Genomic DNA, 18551 nt, shown 5'->3' with positions numbered 1-18551 from the left:
TATGGCTCCTGGCTGAAGCTGCTCTTATGGCTCCTCCCTGCAGCTGCTCTTATGGTTCCTCCCTGCTACTGCTCTTATGGCTCCTCCCTGCAGATGCTGTTATGGCTCCTCCCTGCAGCTGCTGTTATGGCTCCTCCCTGCAGCTGCTCTTATGACTCCTGGCTGCAGCTGCTCTTATGGCTCCTGGCTGCAGCTGCACTCTGTTAGTATCACCTTTGTCCACATTTAAAGAATACCAGAAAACCTAAGGAGTTGGTCTAGATCAGGATCAGGCACCAGAGACCTGTAGCATTTATTACGCTTTGTCTTGTTTTATTGTAAAATGTAAACATTCGCCCGAACATGCTCCCTGTACGTGTCACACCATAAGACTATGTCTGGCATGCCCCGGTGCTGACACCTAAACTGGCAACTGCATGTGTAACATGAAGACCTGGAGTCAGAAGATGGAGGACACGTCTGTGCACCTAGAAGTCTTTTGGAGCCATGAGCTTCGATTCAAGTAAATCTGGAAGAAAATTAGAACAATACAAGTGGCCTGGTTTGGGCCTGATCATAAGAACACACCTCTGTCCTCCAGTCTATGGTGTGTAACATAGGGGGGTTTCTCTGATCACTTGGCCCACGTTATCCGTTCTCCAAGTGTCCTCCATCACCAGGGACTATTAAAGAACAGGCACATCCTGAATGAGGTACAACTGACCATTCCCGTTGTTGTCGGGGACTGGAGCTGAGGGCAGTCTGTGGCCTTTACAGTCTCTTGTAACATCTGACCCACCCAGTCGTAGATGTCCTTCTCATTGTGTCAACTGGTGCAGATGCTGTTTATGGAAACTGAACCTGGATCCACCAATCCCAGTTCCTCCTGCTCATTAACACATAACTGATAGCCGCAACCCTTCCTCCGGGCCAGTGGGGCAACCCTCCCATCAGGCTTGGCACGTGGTGGCAGAAGAAAGCCCACGCTGCCTGCTATCAACATGTGCCAGATACTGTGGATGTAGAAATAGTTTTCCTCTGTCTCCACAAAGGCATAGAGCGCTACAGCTGAGCTGGCGATGAGGGTCCCCGGGCACAGGTAGAAGAGCCATCGCTTCCAGGTAGGTGGGTAACAGTGACGTCTCCGGATGGTGCGGAAAGTCTGAAGAAAGAAAAGTGCAGGTTACATACAGGCCACAAGTCAGAGCCAGTCTCCTCCGAATCTACTGCCTAGCCACCAGGACCCCCCACTACTCCCTTTATAAAGGGGTAACCACCTTATACTGTCCTAACTTCAATGGGAACATCATCGATGTGGTAAGAAGATCAAGCAATGGTTTCTCCTCTCAGCAAAGATGCCTTATGAAAGCAAAGAGTCTAACGGCTCGTGATACGCAAGTATCTAAAGAAGGATCTGTTCACGCTCCTGCCGACTCTGGTTTAGTAAATATTCCGCATGAAACAATTTGGCTGGAGCCTCTTTCCACATAACTCCATGTTGTGCCGTTCCTGTTATTCCTCCTAGAAATCCATGGCTATATCGACCACTGAGCATTACTGGGTTACTCCAGTTACCCCCTTATGAAAGAGTTGTAGCCCTACACGATGACACTCGCATCTCTGACTGGACAAAGTCAGTGTCATCCCAACTGTCAGTTTATTTCTAGATTTCTAGGAGGAACAATAGAGGAACAAAACAATGTAGAGTTTAATTGTTAGATCATGTTGGAATAAAACAGACAAGCCAGGAGAGGAGCCGGATCCTTTTTAAAGGGAAGGTTCCCCCCTTTTTTAAAAAAAACAAACAAAATAAAACTAATTTTTATTAGATTTTAACAAGAGTTTTAGAAACAGTGAAATAATTTACAGAATACGATGGTAGTAAGAAAACGGGAGGGGAAAAATCTTATGGAAAACCATCATAGAATAAGCAAGAAAAACAGAAAATACGAGAGACAGAGGGCGGGAAACAAGAGAGGAGGAACGGGGAGGTCCGAGACCATGGAGAAGGCAGCACGTATCCCATGGAGAAGGCAGCACATATCCCATGGAGAAGGCAGCACGTATCCCATGGAGAAGGCAGCACTTATCCCATGGAGAAGGCAGCACGTATCCCATGGAGAAGGCAGCACTTATCCCATGGAGAAGGCAGCACGTATCCCATGGAGATGGCAGCACTTATCCCATGGAGAAGGCAGCACTTATCCCATGGAGAAGGCAGCACGTATCCCATGGAGAAGGCAGCACGTATCCCATGGAGAAGGCAGCACGTATCCCATGGAGAAGGCAGCACGTATCCCATGGAGAAGGCAGCACTTATCCCATGGAGAAGGCAGCACTTATCCCATGGAGAAGGCAGCACGTATCCCATGGAGATGGCAGCACGTATCCCATGGAGATGGCAGCACGTATCCCATGGAGAAGGCAGCACTTATCCCATGGAGAAGGCAGCACTTATCCTATGGAGAAGGCAGCACGTATCCCATGGAGATGGCAGCACGTATCCCATGGAGAAGGCAGCACTTATCCTATGGAGAAGGCAGCACGTATCCCATGGAGAAGGCAGCACTTATCCCATGGAGAAGGCAGCACGTATCCCATGGAGAAGGCAGCACTTATCCCATGGAGATTGCAGCACGTATCCCATGGAGAAGGCAGCACTTATCCCATGGAGAAGGCAGCACGTATCCCATGGAGAAGGCAGCACTTATCCCATGGAGAAGGCAGCACTTATCCTATGGAGAAGGCAGCACGTATCCCATGGAGAAGGCAGCACGTATCCCATGGAGAAGGCAGCACTTATCCCATGGAGATGGCAGCACGTATCCCATGGAGAAGGCAGCACTTATCCCATGGAGAAGGCAGCACTTATCCCATGGAGAAGGCAGCACGTATCCCATGGAGAAGGCAGCACGTATCCCATGGAGAAGGCAGCACTTATCCTATGGAGAAGGCAGCACGTATCCCATGGAGATGGCAGCACGTATCCCATGGAGAAGGCAGCACTTATCCTATGGAGAAGGCAGCACGTATCCCATGGAGAAGGCAGCACTTATCCCATGGAGAAGGCAGCACTTATCCCATGGAGAAGGCAGCACGTATCCCATGGAGATGGCAGCACGTATCCCATGGAGAAGGCAGCACGTATCCCATGGAGAAGGCAGCACTTATCCCATGGAGAAGGCAGCACTTATCCCATGGAGAAGGCAGCACGTATCCCATGGAGAAGGCAGCACGTATCCCATGGAGAAGGCAGCACGTATCCCATGGAGATGGCAGCACGTATCCCATGGAGATGGCAGCACGTATCCCATGGAGAAGGCAGCACGTATCCCATGGAGAAGGCAGCACGTATCCCATGGAGATGGCAGCACGTATCCCATGGAGAAGGCAGCACGTATCCCATGGAGATGGCAGCACGTATCCCATGGAGAAGGCAGCACGTATCCCATGGAGAAGGCAGCACTTATCCTATGGAGAAGGCAGCACGTATCCCATGGAGATGGCAGCACGTATCCCATGGAGAAGGCAGCACTTATCCCATGGAGAAGGCAGCACGTATCCCATGGAGATGGCAGCACGTATCCCATGGAGAAGGCAGCACGTATCCCATGGAGAAGGCAGCACGTATCCCATGGAGAAGGCAGCACGTATCCCATGGAGAAGGCAGCACTTATCCCATGGAGAAGGCAGCACGTATCCCATGGAGATGGCAGCACGTATCCCATGGAGAAGGCAGCACTTATCCCATGGAGAAGGCAGCACTTATCCCATGGAGAAGGCAGCACGTATCCCATGGAGAAGGCAGCACGTATCCCATGGAGAAGGCAGCACTTATCCCATGGAGAAGGCAGCACTTATCCCATGGAGAAGGCAGCACGTATCCCATGGAGAAGGCAGCACTTATCCCATGGAGATTGCAGCACTTATCCCATGGAGAAGGCAGCACGTATCCTATGGAGAAGGCAGCACTTATCCTATGGAGAAGGCAGCACGTATCCCATGGAGATGGCAGCACGTATCCCATGGAGATTGCAGCACTTATCCTATGGAGAAGGCAGCACGTATCCCATGGAGATTGCAGCACTTATCCTATGGAGAAGGCAGCACGTATCCCATGGAGAAGGCAGCACGTATCCCACAAGGTCAGAGACACCTTAAGGCAGCCATTGTGTGTGGAGCGGGCAATAAGATACTGTAGGCTACACGCATCCCCGATACGGGCTATATGGGCAGGATTAGTAGGACGTGGTCACCTCTCCAGTGGACGTCACACGCAGTTTAGCAAAGATACAGGAAGAGTTTAGAGGTCATTTTTCTAAGGTTTCAGGGAGGTAAATTTAGTGGGATATCTGCCCATAGTGAAGGTTCCCCTTTAAACATCTCACTGCTTGTTTGGTCTGTAGTCAGATCTCCCATAAGGTTAGTAGGACAGGAGATGCCTCTGCACCATCTCTTGGGCTTTTCTGCCCCATTGGGCACTGCACATTAGATTTCGGAGCTGTAACGTTGTGGTTCTGCCTGCAGTGCAGATTATGCCAGAGACCCAAGTTATCCATCTCTTCCTATGAGACCCTTGGCCTTAGGTCTGGCTACTAATCATGCTTTACTCACCCAAGCGATGGCCATGATGCCCACAGCAAACAAACTGGGCCCCAGGAGGTTCCACAACCCATGACGATCCAGCTGCAGAGCCATGGACAGCAACATGGCCCCCAGTAGGTACAGAACCTGATTTATATAAAGACAACAAAGAGGGGAGCAGGGGTGTCAGTCTTGGTCTGCACATGATATTCCCATTGCCTTGGCAACGGAGACAAAATTCATGAACAATTACCAAAAAATATTCAGATATGAGATGATGTAACAGTCGTAGTGTGCCTGCAAGAACAGGACGGTAGTAATATGGCAACTCGTGTTAAACAGGTCTTGGGTGTACTACCACAGTGCCCCCCAATAACAGTGACAACCACAGTGCCCTCCAATAACAGTGACAACCACAGTGCCCCCCAATAACAGTGACAACCACAGTGCCCCCCAATAACAGTGACAACCACAGTGCCCCCCAATAACAGTGACAACCACAGTGCCCCCCAATAACAGTGACAACCACAGTGCCCTCCAATAACAGTGACAACCACAGTGCCCCCAATAACAGTGACAACCACAGTGCCCCCCAATAACAGTGACAACCACAGTGCCCCCCAATAACAGTGACAACCACAGTGCCCTCCAATAACAGTGACAACCACAGTGCCCCCAATAACAGTGACAACCACAGTGCCCCCCAATAATAGTGACAACCACAGTGCCCCCCAATAACAGTGACAACCACAGTGCCCTCCAATAACAGTGACAACCACAGTGCCCCCAATAACAGTGACAACCACAGTGCCCCCAATAACAGTGACAACCACAGTGCCCCCCAATAATAGTGACAACCACAGCACCCCCCAATAACAGTGACTACCACAGTGCCCCCCAATAACAGTGACAACCACAGTGCCCTCCAATAACAGTGACAACCACAGTGCCCCCAATAATAGTGACAACCACAGTGCCCTCCAATAACAGTGACTACCACAGTGCCCCCCAATAACAGTGACAACCACAGTGCCCCCCAATAACAGTGACAACCACAGTGCCCCCCAATAACAGTGACAACCACAGTGCCCTCCAATAACAGTGACAACCACAGTGCCCCCAATAACAGTGACAACCACAGTGTCCCCAATAACAGTGACAACCACAGTGCCCCCCAATAACAGTGACAACCACAGTGCCCCCCAATAACAGTGACAACCACAGTGCCCCCAATAACAGTGACAACCACAGTGCCCCCAATAATAGTGACAACCACAGTGCCCTCCAATAACAGTGACAACCACAGCGCCCCCCAATAACAGTGACAACCACAGTGCCCCCAATAACAGTGACAACCACAGTGCCCCCAATAACAGTGACAACCACAGTGCCCCCCAATAACAGTGACAACCACAGTGCCCCCAATAACAGTGACAACCACAGTGCCCCCCAATAACAGTGATAACCACAGTGCCCCCCAATAACAGTGACAACCACAGTGCTCCCAATAACAGTGACAACCACAGTGCCCCAATAACAGTGACAACCACAGTGCCCTCCAATAACAGTGACAACCACAGTGCCCCCCAATAACAGTGACAACCACAGTGCCCCCAATAACAGTGACAACCACAGTGCCCCCAATAACAGTGACAACCACAGTGCCCCCCAATAACAGTGACAACCACAGTGCCCCCCAATAACAGTGACAACCACAGTGCCCCCCAATAACAGTGACAACCACAGTGCCTCCAATAACAGTGACAACCACAGTGCCCCCAATAACAGTGACAACCACAGTGCCCCCCAATAACAGTGACAACCACAGTGCCCTCCAATAACAGTGACAACCACAGTGCCCCCCAATAACAGTGAAAATCACAGTGCCCCCCAATAACAGTGACAACCACAGTGCCCCCAATAACAGTGACAACCACAGCACCCCCCAATAACAGTGACTACCACAGTGCCCCCCAATAACAGTGACAATCACAGCACCCCCCAATAACAGTGACAACCACAGTGCCCCCCAATAACAGTGACAACCACAGTGCCCCCCAATAACAGTGACAACCACAGTGCCCTCCAATAACAGTGACAACCACAGTGCCCCCAATAATAGTGACAACCACAGTGCCCTCCAATAACAGTGACAACCACAGTGCCCCCCAATAACAGTGACAACCACAGTGCCCCCAATAACAGTGACAACCACAGTGCCCCCTGTCACGGAGAAAAGGTATACGTCTTCCTCCGGATGGTCTTTTGAATCAACACGGACGCAAGAGGTTGGGAGACAACAGCAATTTATTGTAATCCACAAAGTTAGTAGCCGGCGGCGGTCACATCATCCGTAATAACAATAAGTCCACAGAAGTCACAATCCAATGATAGCTTTGGTTCTTTGGTCCTGTAACTAAATCCTGGCTCTCTGCAGAGCTGTGCACAGGCCGGCTAACACATACTAACTGCTAGCTACAACTATATACTAAGACTGTTACACCTATATCTGTGGGTGGGAAGGGCTGAGTCACAGATCCTTCCCCCCTCACCTATACCAAGGAGAGCAGACTCCCTGTCTACTATGGACAATGCACCATCCAACATCTTCTTGGAGACACTGATCAGATTATCTCCACCCATTGTCCTCACTAGTTAGAGGTATTTGCATACAATGTGCTAACACACTAGACCCCAATCAGCCAACTACACATTGATGTATATAACAGGCTAGAGAATACATTCCACATGAAATATATATTACACATTGCCTATAGTATAGACTCTAACCATCCCGTGACACCCCCCAATAACAGTGACAACCACAGTGCCCCCCAATAACAGTGACAACCACAGTGCCCCCAATAACAGTGACAACCACAGTGCCCCCCAATAACAGTGACAACCACAGTGCCCCCCAATAACAGTGACAACCACAGTGCCCCCCAATAACAGTGACAACCACAGTGCCCCCAATAACAGTGACAACCACAGTGCCCCAATAACAGTGACAACCACAGTGCCCTCCAATAACAGTGACAACCACAGTGCCCCCCAATAACAGTGACAACCACAGTGCCCTCCAATAACAGTGACAACCACAGTGCCCCCAATAACAGTGACAACCACAGTGCCCCCCAATAACAGTGACAACCACAGTGCCCTCCAATAACAGTGACAACCACAGTGCCCCCCAATAACAGTGAAAACCACAGTGCCCCCCAATAACAGTGACAACCACAGTGCCCCCAATAACAGTGACAACCACAGTGCCCCCCAATAACAGTGACAACCACAGTACCCCCAATAACAGTGACAACCACAGTGCCCCCCAATAACAGTGACAACCACAGTGCCCCCAATAACAGTGAAAACCACAGTGCCCCCAATAACAGTGAAAACCACAGTGCCCCCAATAATAGTGACCACCACAGTGCCCCCCAATAACAGTGACAACCACAGTGCCCCCCAATAACAGTGACAACCACAGTGCCCCCAATAACAGTGACAACCACAGTACCCCCCAATAACAGTGAGTGCTGCAGCGCTCCCCAATAACAGTGACAACCACAGTGCCCCCAATAACAGTGAAAACCACAGTGCCCCCCAATAGTAGTGACAACCACAGTGCTCCCAATAACAGTGACAACCACAGTGCCCCCAATAACAGTGAAAACCACAGTGCCCCCCAATAATAGTGACAACCACAGCGCCCTCCAATAACAGTGACAACCACAGTGCCCCCAATAACAGTGAAAACCACAGTGCCCCCCAATAACAGTGACAACCACAGTGCCCCCAATAACAGTGACAACCACAGTGCCCCCAATAACAGTGACAACCACAGTGCCCCCAATAAGTGACAACCACAGTGCCCCCAATAATAGTGACAACCACAGCGCCCTCCAATAACAGTGACAAACACAGCGCCCCCCAATAACAGTGACAACCACAGTGCCCCCCCAATAACAGTGACAACCACAGTGCCCCCAATAACAGTGACAAACACAGTGCCCCCCAATAACAGTGAAAACCACAGTGCCCCCCAATAACAGTGAAAACCACAGTGCCCCCCAATAACAGTGACAACCACAGTGCCCCCAATAACAGTGACAACCACAGTGCCCCCAATAACAGTGACAACCACAGTGCCCCCAATAAGTGACAACCACAGTGCCCCCAATAATAGTGACAACCACAGCGCCCTCCAATAACAGTGACAACCACAGTGCCCCCCAATAACAGTGACAACCACAGTGCCCCCAATAACAGTGAAAACCACAGTGCCCCCAATAACAGTGAAAACCACAGTGCCCCCAATAATAGTGACCACCACAGTGCCCCCCAATAACAGTGACAACCACAGTGCCCCCCAATAACAGTGACAACCACAGTGCCCCCAATAACAGTGACAACCACAGTACCCCCCAATAACAGTGAGTGCTGCAGCGCTCCCCAATAACAGTGACAACCACAGTGCCCCCAATAACAGTGAAAACCACAGTGCCCCCAATAACAGTGACAACCACAGTGCCCCCAATAACAGTGACAACCACAGTGCCCCCCAATAACAGTGACAACCACAGTGCCCCAATAACAGTGACAACCACAGTGCCCCCCAATAACAGTGACAACCACAGTGAATGTGTGTGATTTTTTTACAGGATTCATTTTTACGGCATTTACTGTGCAGCCAAAATGACCTGTTACCTATATTCTATATGTCACCTGAATTAAATGTCACCTGTATTAAATGTCACCTATATTCTATATGTCACCTGTATTATGTGTCACCTATATTCTATATGTCACCTGAATTAAATGTCACCTATATTCTATATGTCACCTATATTATGTGTCATCTATATTCTATATGTCACCTGAATTAAATGTCACCTGTATTATGTGTCACCTATATTCTATATGTTACCTGTATTATGTGTCACCTGTATTAAATGTCACCTATATTCTATATGTCACCTGTATTATGTGTCACCTATATTCTATATGTCACCTATATTATATTTCCCCTGTATTATATGTCCCCTGTATTCTATATGTCACCTGTATTCTATATGCCACCTATATTATATGTCCCCTGTATTCTATATGTCACCTGTATTATGTGTCACCTATATTCTATGTTTCCGTATGATTCTGGGGATACCAAATTTATATGGTTTTATTTACATTTTAAGCCGTTAACACAAACCCTAAACTGTGCCACAATTTTTTTTTCTATAAGTCCCCATAGGGCGTCTTGTTTTGCGGGGCCGGGTATATTTTTCATTTCTACCATTTTGGGGAATCGTTTTTTCTTTGTTCAGTTTTTATTCAAATTTTTATCAGAGGCAAAACAGTGAAGAAAATGGCGGTTTGGCACTTTTGACTTTTTTTCCCGCTATAGCGTTTACCGTATGGGCGTTCTCAGACACAGGGAGACCTAATGTGTAGGGGTGTCACTGTATTTATGTACTTTTATTTGTGTTCTAGGGAAAGGGGGTTGATTTTAACTTTTATTATTTTTGTTATTTTTTTTTTTACTTTTTATTTTTTTAATGCATTTATTAGACCCCCCCCCCCAGGGGGGTCTTGAACCCCAGGGGGTCTGATCACTAATGCAATGCATTACAATGCTAATACACTGAAATGCATTACAAAATACCAGGGATTCTATTGGACTCAGCTTTGACCGAAGCTCCGGAGGGGTTAATGCCCACGATTGGTGCGAGTACCAGCCATGGGCATTTGCACTGAGTGACTACCGCATAAAACAGTAGACTCCTGGCGTCTATGGCGGCCACCCAGCACCTAAGTGACCACCATGTTTAAACACCTGGCATCCGCCGTAATAGTATGGCGGATGTCAGGAAGGGGGTTAATTCCCTATAGGAGAGTCAGGAACGTCGAACACAACTCGATCCATTCAGATGTAAAGAAACGAGACTACCCTTCCTGTCAGGTGTAACAAGTGTAACCAGAAGGGGCAGTTATTCCAGTAGAAGAAGATGTGTCTATTGTTCAATGATAGAAACTTTCATTACAATGTAACAGGGATGATATTAGATTTAACCTGCCGCAGTGACTTTGTTGTATCCAGGTCATCTGGGTTTATCTGTATTGGTGAAATGACTCCTTATCTCCAGACCAAAACATCACAGATGCGCTTTTTTATTACTACTTTGGAGTTCTGTCGCTAAACATGTGGACAAAATTGTTGTTCCCCTCGATTAATGACAGAAACCCCCACAATGGTCCCAGAAATATCCGGAGTCTGACACAAGTAATAAAAAATAAAAATTCTCTAAGAATGAACAAACAAAAGTCAGACTTTGCGTTTCGCTCGTGACACAGCCTGGACAGAGATAACGGTTCCCGTAATATTTTGCTGCACAACCTTTTGGGGCAGTCGCTGCGATCAGGCGATTCCTGTAACTGTCAATGAGACTTCTGCCCATCTTAGCAGGGATTTTGGGCCCCTCCTCTGCTCCAGTTGTCTCGGGTGTGAAGGGGCCTTCTCCAGACGACATGTTTCAGCTCCTTCCACAGATGCTCCATAGGATTTAGGATTTACGGACCCATAGAAACCACTTCAGAATAGTCCAATGTTCTCCTCTCAGCCATTCTTGGGGGGTTTAGCTGTGTTTTGGGTCATTTTCCTGTTACAAGACCCAGAACCTGCGACTGAGACCAAGCTTTCTGACAATGGGCAGCACATTGCTCTCTAGAATCCCTTGATAGTCTTGAGATTTCATTGTACCCTGCACAGATTCAAGACCCCTGTGCCAGATGAAGCAGAGTGGCCCCAGAACATAACAGAGCCCCCTCCATGTGTCACAGTAGGGACATAACAGAGCTCCTCCATGTGTCACAGTAGGGACATAACAGAGCTCCTCCATGTGTCACAGTAGGGACATAACAGGGCCCCCTCCATGTGTCACAGTAGGGACATAACAGAGCCCCCTCCATGTGTCACAGTAGGGACATAACAGAGCCCCCTCCATGTGTCACAGTAGAGACATAACAGAGCTCCTCCATGTGTTACAGTAGAGACATAACAGAGCTCCTCCATGTGTCACAGGAGGGACATAACAGAGCTCCTCCATGTGTCACAGGAGGGACATAACAGAGCCTCCTCCATGTGTCCAGTAGGGACATAACAGAGCCTCCTACATGTGTCACAGGAGGGACATAACAGAGCTCCTCCATGTGTCACAGGAGGGACATAACAGAGCCTCCTCCATGTGTCACAGGAGGGACATAACAGAGCCTCCTCCATGTGTCACAGTAGGGACATGACAGAGCCTCCTCCATGTGTCACAGGAGGGACATAACAGAGCCTCCTCCATGTGTCACAGTAGGGACATAACAGAGCCTCCTCCATGTGTCACAGTAGGGACATAACAGAGCTCCTCCATGTGTCACAGTAGGGACATAACAGAGCTCCTCCATGTGTCACAGTAGGGACATAACAGAGCTCCTCCATGTGTCACAGTAGGGACATAACAGAGCCTCCTCCATGTGTCACAGTAGGGACATAACAGAGCCTCCTCCATGTGTCACAGTAGGGACATAACAGAGCCTCCTCCATGTGTCACAGTAGGGACATAACAGAGCTCCTCCATGTGTCACAGTAGGGACATAACAGAGCTCCTCCATGTGTCACAGTAGGGACATAACAGAGCTCCTCCATGTGTCACAGTAGGGAAATAACGGAGCTCCTCCATTTGTCACAGTAGGTACATAACGGAGCTCCTCCATGTGTCACAGTAGGGACATAACGGAGCTCCTCCATGTGTCACAGTAGGGACATAACGGAGCCCCCTCCATGTGTCACAGTAGGGACATAACAGAGTCTCCTCCATGTGTCACAGTAGGGACATAACAGAGCCTCCTCCATGTGTCACAGTAGGGACATAACAGAGCTCCTCCATGTGTCACAGTAGGGACATAACAGAGCTCCTCCATGTGTCACAGTAGGGACATAACAGAGCCTCCTCCATGTGTCACAGTAGGGACATAACAGAGCTCCTCCATGTGTCACAGTAGGGACATAACGGAGCCCCCTCCATGTGTCACAGTAGGGACATAACAGAGCTCCTCCGTGTGTCACAGTAGGGACATAACAGAGCTCCTCCGTGTGTCACAGTAGGGACATAACAGAGCTCCTCCGTGTGTCACAGTAGGGACATAACAGAGCCCCTCCGTGTGTCACAGTAGGGACATAACAGAGCTCCTCCGTGTGTCACAGTAGGGACATAACAGAGCCCCCTCCATGTGTCACAGTAGGGACATAACAGAGCTCCTCCATGTTTCACAGTAGGGACATAACAGAGCCCCCTCCATGTGTCACAGTAGGGACATAACAGAGCCCCCTCCATGTGTCACAGTAGGGACATAACAGAGCCTCCTCCATGTGTCACAGTAGGGACATAACAGAGCTCCTCCATGTGTCACAGTAGGGACATAACAGAGCTCCTCCATGTGTCACAGTAGGGACATAACAGAGCCTCCTCCATGTGTCACAGTAGGGACATAACAGAGCTCCTCCATGTGTCACAGTAGGGACATAACGGAGCCCCCTCCATGTGTCACAGTAGGGACATAACAGAGCTCCTCCGTGTGTCACAGTAGGGACATAACAGAGCTCCTCCGTGTGTCACAGTAGGGACATAACAGAGCTCCTCCGTGTGTCACAGTAGGGACATAACAGAGCCCCTCCGTGTGTCACAGTAGGGACATAACAGAGCTCCTCCGTGTGTCACAGTAGGGACATAACAGAGCCCCCTCCATGTGTCACAGTAGGGACATAACAGAGCTCCTCCATGTGTCACAGTAGGGACATAACAGAGCTCCTCCATGTGTCACAGTAGGGACATAACGGAGCCCCCTCCATGTGTCACAGTAGGGACATAACAGAGCTCCTCCGTGTGTCACAGTAGGGACATAACAGAGCTCCTCCGTGTGTCACAGTAGGGACATAACAGAGCTCCTCCGTGTGTCACAGTAGGGACATAACAGAGCCCCTCCGTGTGTCACAGTAGGGACATAACAGAGCTCCTCCATGTGTCACAGTAGGGACATAACAGAGCCCCCTCCATGTGTCACAGTAGGGACATAACAGAGCTCCTCCATGTGTCACAGTAGGGACATAACAGAGCTCCTCCATGTGTCACAGTAGGGACATAACAGAGCTCCTCCATGTGTCACAGTAGGGACATAACAGAGCTCCCTCCATGTGTCACAGTAGGGACATAACAGAGCTCCTCCATGTGTCACAGTAGGGACATAACAGAGCTCCTCCATGTGTCACAGTAGGGACATAACAGAGCCCCTCCGTGTGTCACAGTAGGGACATAACAGAGCTCCTCCATGTGTCACAGTAGGGACAGTCTTCTTCTCAGGATAGGCTTCATGTTTCTGGCTGTGGCAATAGAGCTGATGTGCCCGGTCAAAAAGTCTCCCCTGTCCATAGGACATTGTCCCAGAAGTTTTGTGGTTGTCAGCATGGAGTCTGGTTATTACTTGTGTTAGATTCCGGTTATTTCTGTGACCATTGTGGGGTTTTCTTTCATTAATCGAGGGGACCAACAATTCTGTCCAGCAGTGTATATATATATATATATATATATATATATATATATATATATATATATATATATTAGGAATTAAAAAGGGATCTGGGGCAGATTTCCTCCTCATATTCCTCTTTCTAATACTAACCTTTTACTTTCTGAAATCTGAACGGGTTTTACGTACTTGTATGGAATGGATTGTAGTCAATGTCTCGGTTGTTTTTTTGCCGCAGTGCACAATTTGTCAGAAGCACAAACACAAACCCCCGGTGACGTTCTACACTTGTAACTTTTTAAACTAAATTTTTGCTGCATAAACTTTGTTCAATAAAATTTGGACTGTTTTTAACTCAAACCTCTAAAACCCCCAACAAATGTCCCGGTCCGCACAGGCTTCAGCCGCGCTCCGTACAGCTTAGAGAAGGAATGTAACATAGATGTGGCCCAAAGCCAAATCTTCTGCTTCTGCCTGGGGTGAAACTTTGTGATGGATTTGTATCCAATTTTCACTGTAGATTCCAAGATGATAAAGCAATCCACCCGCGCAGATCGGACAGGCTGCTCTAACTTGGACTATGCCAATACATACAGCATTACAGGAGATGTACACACCCTATGTCTTGTATATATATGTATACATACACACACACAAACACACACTGTCTCAGAGAGAAGAGATCACGGGGAGAGATCACAAAATCTGTAGGTATGTTACACAGCTAACATGGAGCTACACTCCATGGCCACGAATCTTCTCTAGTATCCCACACTAAGACAGGACGCTTCCATGTTGGAGCAATCAGGTGGGTGTCAGACATCCAGATATCCCCCACCCTGATACACTTGCAGGAACATGGAGTGAAACGTCTAAATGTGTCTGGCACAAAACAAATCCCTTTTGGCATCACATATGTGAAAGTGTGTAGCACTGTCTTTGGTTCTTCATCCTAGCGGGAGTTACAGCAGAATATTCGAACACTCCGAACACACACTCTCCGAACACTTTTAGACATTTTTTCTTTTGTTTCACATTCTGAAATAAAAAAAAAATTAAACAAAAAGCAACAAAAGCTCCGACCTGTTTGATGATCGGCTGCAGCCGCGCCATACTGATCACCGTCACCCACACCGACATGAGAGAGCCGAGGAAATCACAGAACTGCAGCACGTCATATTCCATGATACAGAACACTACAATGCCAGGCTGGTCACAAGCATGATAGAACTGTATGAGATATGAGGAGAGAGGGGGCCGCTTATATTGGGACTGTACAATCTGCACCAATAACTTGTCCACAAACACAACAGCAAGCCGTGATACTCACTGTGGAGAAAAACATGGTAAATATGTAGATGGAGGCCTCCAGGAGGTAGTGGCTGCGCAGGGCAATGAGGACGGGCGGGAGGAACATGAGGTTACTGAGACAGAGCAGAAGAGTAGACAGAAGCTGAAATCCGTAACTGAAGGCCTGAGTGTTATCTGTGCAGCCCCATCCACTCCAGCCTGCAAAAGAATTAGACTTCATCCACTACATAATATCCCATCGACAACTAGATTGCCTGCATCCCCCATGTGTCATGTCAGAGACAGACTTTCTGCATCCCCCATGTCACGTGTCAGAGACAGACTTTCTGCATCCCCAATGTGTCATGTCAGAGACAGACATTCTGCATCCCCCATGTGTCATGTCAGAGACAGACTTTCTGCATCCCCCATGTGTCATGTCAGAGACAGACTTTCTGCATCCCCCATGTGTCATGTCAGAGACAGACTTTCTGCATCCCCCATGTGACATGTCAGAGACAGACTTTCTGCATCCCCCATGTCACGTCAGAGACAGACTTTCTGCATCCCCCATGTCACGTGTCAGAGACAGACTATCTGCATCCCCCATGTCACGTGTCAGAGACAGACACTCTGCATCCCCCATGTCACGTCAGAGACAGACTTTCTGCATCCCCCATGTCACGTGTCAGAGACAGACTTTCTGCATCCCCCATGTCACGTGTCAGAGACAGACTTTCTGCATCCCCCATGTGTCATGTCAGAGACAGACTTTCTGCATCCCCCATGTCACGTGTCAGAGACAGACATTCTGCATCCCCCATGTGTCATGTCAGAGACAGACTTTCTGCATCCCCCATGTGACATGTCAGAGACAGACTTTCTGCATCCCCCATGTCACGTGTCAGAGACAGACACTCTGCATCCCCCATGTCACGTCAGAGACAGACACTCTGCATCCCCCATGTCACGTGTCAGAGACAGACTTTCTGCATCCCCCATGTCACGTGTCAGAGACAGACTTTCTGCATCCCCTATGTGACATGTCAGAGACAGACTATCTGCATCCCCCATGTCATGTGTCAGAAACAGACTTTCTGCATCCCCCATGTCACGTGTCAGAGACAGACTTTCTGCATCCCCCATGTGACATGTCAGAGACAGACTTTCTGTATCCACCATGTCACGCGTCAGAGACAGACTTTCTGCATCCCCCATGTCACGTGTCAGAGACAGACTTTCTGCATCCCCCATGTCACATGTCAGAGACAGACTTTCTGCATCCGCCATGTCACATGTCAGAGACAGACTTTCTGCATCCCCCATGTGTCATGTCAGAGACAGACTTTCTGCATCCCCTATGTGACATGTCAGAGACAGACTTTCTGCATCCCCCATGTGACATGTCAAAGACAGACTTTCTGCATCCCCCATGTCACGTGTCAGAGACAGACACTCTGCATCCCCCATGTCACGTCAGAGACAGACACTCTGCATCCCCCATGTCACGTGTCAGAGACAGACTTTCTGCATCCCCCATGTCACGTGTCAGAGACAGACTTTCTGCATCCCCTATGTGACATGTCAGAGACAGATTATCTGCATCCCCCATGTCATGTGTCAGAAACAGACTTTCTGCATCCCCCATGTCACGTGTCAGAGACAGACTTTCTGCATCCCCTATGTGACATGTCAGAGACAGACTTTCTGCATCCCCCATGTCACGTGTCAGAGACAGACTTTCTGCATCCCCCATGTGTCATGTCAGAGACAGACTTTCTGCATCCCCCATGTGACATGTCAGAGACAGACTTTCTGCATCCCCCATGTCACGTGTCAGAGACAGACACTCTGCATCCCCCATGTCACGTCAGAGACAGACTTTCTGCATCCCCCATGTCACGTGTCAGAGACAGACTTTCTGCATCCCCCATGTCACGTGTCTGAGACAGACTTTCTGCATCCCCCATGTCACGTGTCAGAGACAGACTTTCTGCATCCCCCATGTCATGTGTCAGAGACAGACTATCTGCATCCCCCATGTCACGTGTCAGAGACAGACACTCTGCATCCCCCATGTCACGTCAGAGACAGACACTCTGCATCCCCCATGTCACGTGTCAGAGACAGACTTTCTGCATCCCCCATGTCACGTGTCAGAGACAGACTTTCTGCATCCCCTATGTGACATGTCAGAGACAGACTTTCTGTATCCCCCATGTCACGCGTCAGAGACAGACTTTCTGCATCCCCCATGTCACGTGTCAGAGACAGACTTTCTGCATCCCCCATGTCACGTGTCAGAGACAGACTATCTGCATCCCCCATGTCACGTGTCAGAGACAGACACTCTGCATCCCCCATGTCACGTCAGAGACAGACACTCTGCATCCCCCATGTCACGTGTCAGAGACAGACTTTCTGCATCCCCCATGTCACGTGTCAGAGACAGACTTTCTGCATCCCCTATGTGACATGTCAGAGACAGACTTTCTGTATCCCCCATGTCACGCGTCAGAGACAGACTTTCTGCATCCCCCATGTCACGTGTCAGAGACCGACTTTCTATATCCCCCATGTCACGTGTCAGAGACAGACTATCTGCATCTCCCATGTCACGTGTCAGAGACAGACTATCTGCATCTCCCATGTCACGTGTCAGAGACAGACACTCTGCATCCCCCATGTCACGTCAGAGACAGACACTCTGCATCCCCCATGTCACGTGTCAGAGACAGACTTTCTGCATCCCCTATGTGACATGTCAGAGACAGACTTTCTGCATCCCCCATGTCACGCGTCAGAGACAGACTTTCTGCATCCCCCATGTCACGTGTCAGAGACAGACTTTCTGCATACCCTATGTGACATGTCAGAGACAGACTTTCTGTATCCCCCATGTCACGCGTCAGAGACAGACTTTCTACATCCCCCATGTCACGTGTCAGAGACAGACTTTCTGCATCCGCCATGTCACATGTCAGAGACAGACTTTCTGCATCCCCCATGTGACATGTCAGAGACAGACTTTCTGCATCCCCTATGTGACATGTCAGAGACAGACTATCTGCATCCCCCATGTCATGTGTCAGAAACAGACTTTCTGCATCCCCCATGTCACGTGTCAG

General features: G+C 49.0%; 1 protein-coding gene across 1 annotated transcript in view; it reads right to left on the bottom strand.

Annotated features, from left to right (window-relative positions):
* Positions 1-315: 315 nt before the first annotated feature.
* Positions 316-18551, bottom strand: part of LOC142188969 (transmembrane protein 8B-like) — a 61501-nt gene continuing 43265 nt past the window's right edge. Inside the window, exons 8-11 of the mRNA XM_075262081.1 lie at positions 15464-15642; positions 15217-15363; positions 4594-4710; positions 316-1141 (exon numbers count right to left, since the gene is read on the bottom strand). Coding sequence (XP_075118182.1) covers positions 806-1141; positions 4594-4710; positions 15217-15363; positions 15464-15642 — 779 coding nt within the window. The 3' untranslated portion in view covers positions 316-805. The remainder of the gene's footprint in view (positions 1142-4593; positions 4711-15216; positions 15364-15463; positions 15643-18551) is intronic.

This window comes from Leptodactylus fuscus, unplaced genomic scaffold (genome assembly GCF_031893055.1).
Source record: "Leptodactylus fuscus isolate aLepFus1 unplaced genomic scaffold, aLepFus1.hap2 HAP2_SCAFFOLD_88, whole genome shotgun sequence".
Taxonomy (NCBI): Eukaryota; Metazoa; Chordata; class Amphibia; order Anura; family Leptodactylidae; genus Leptodactylus; species Leptodactylus fuscus.
This window is presented reverse-complemented; position numbering and strand designations above follow the sequence as displayed.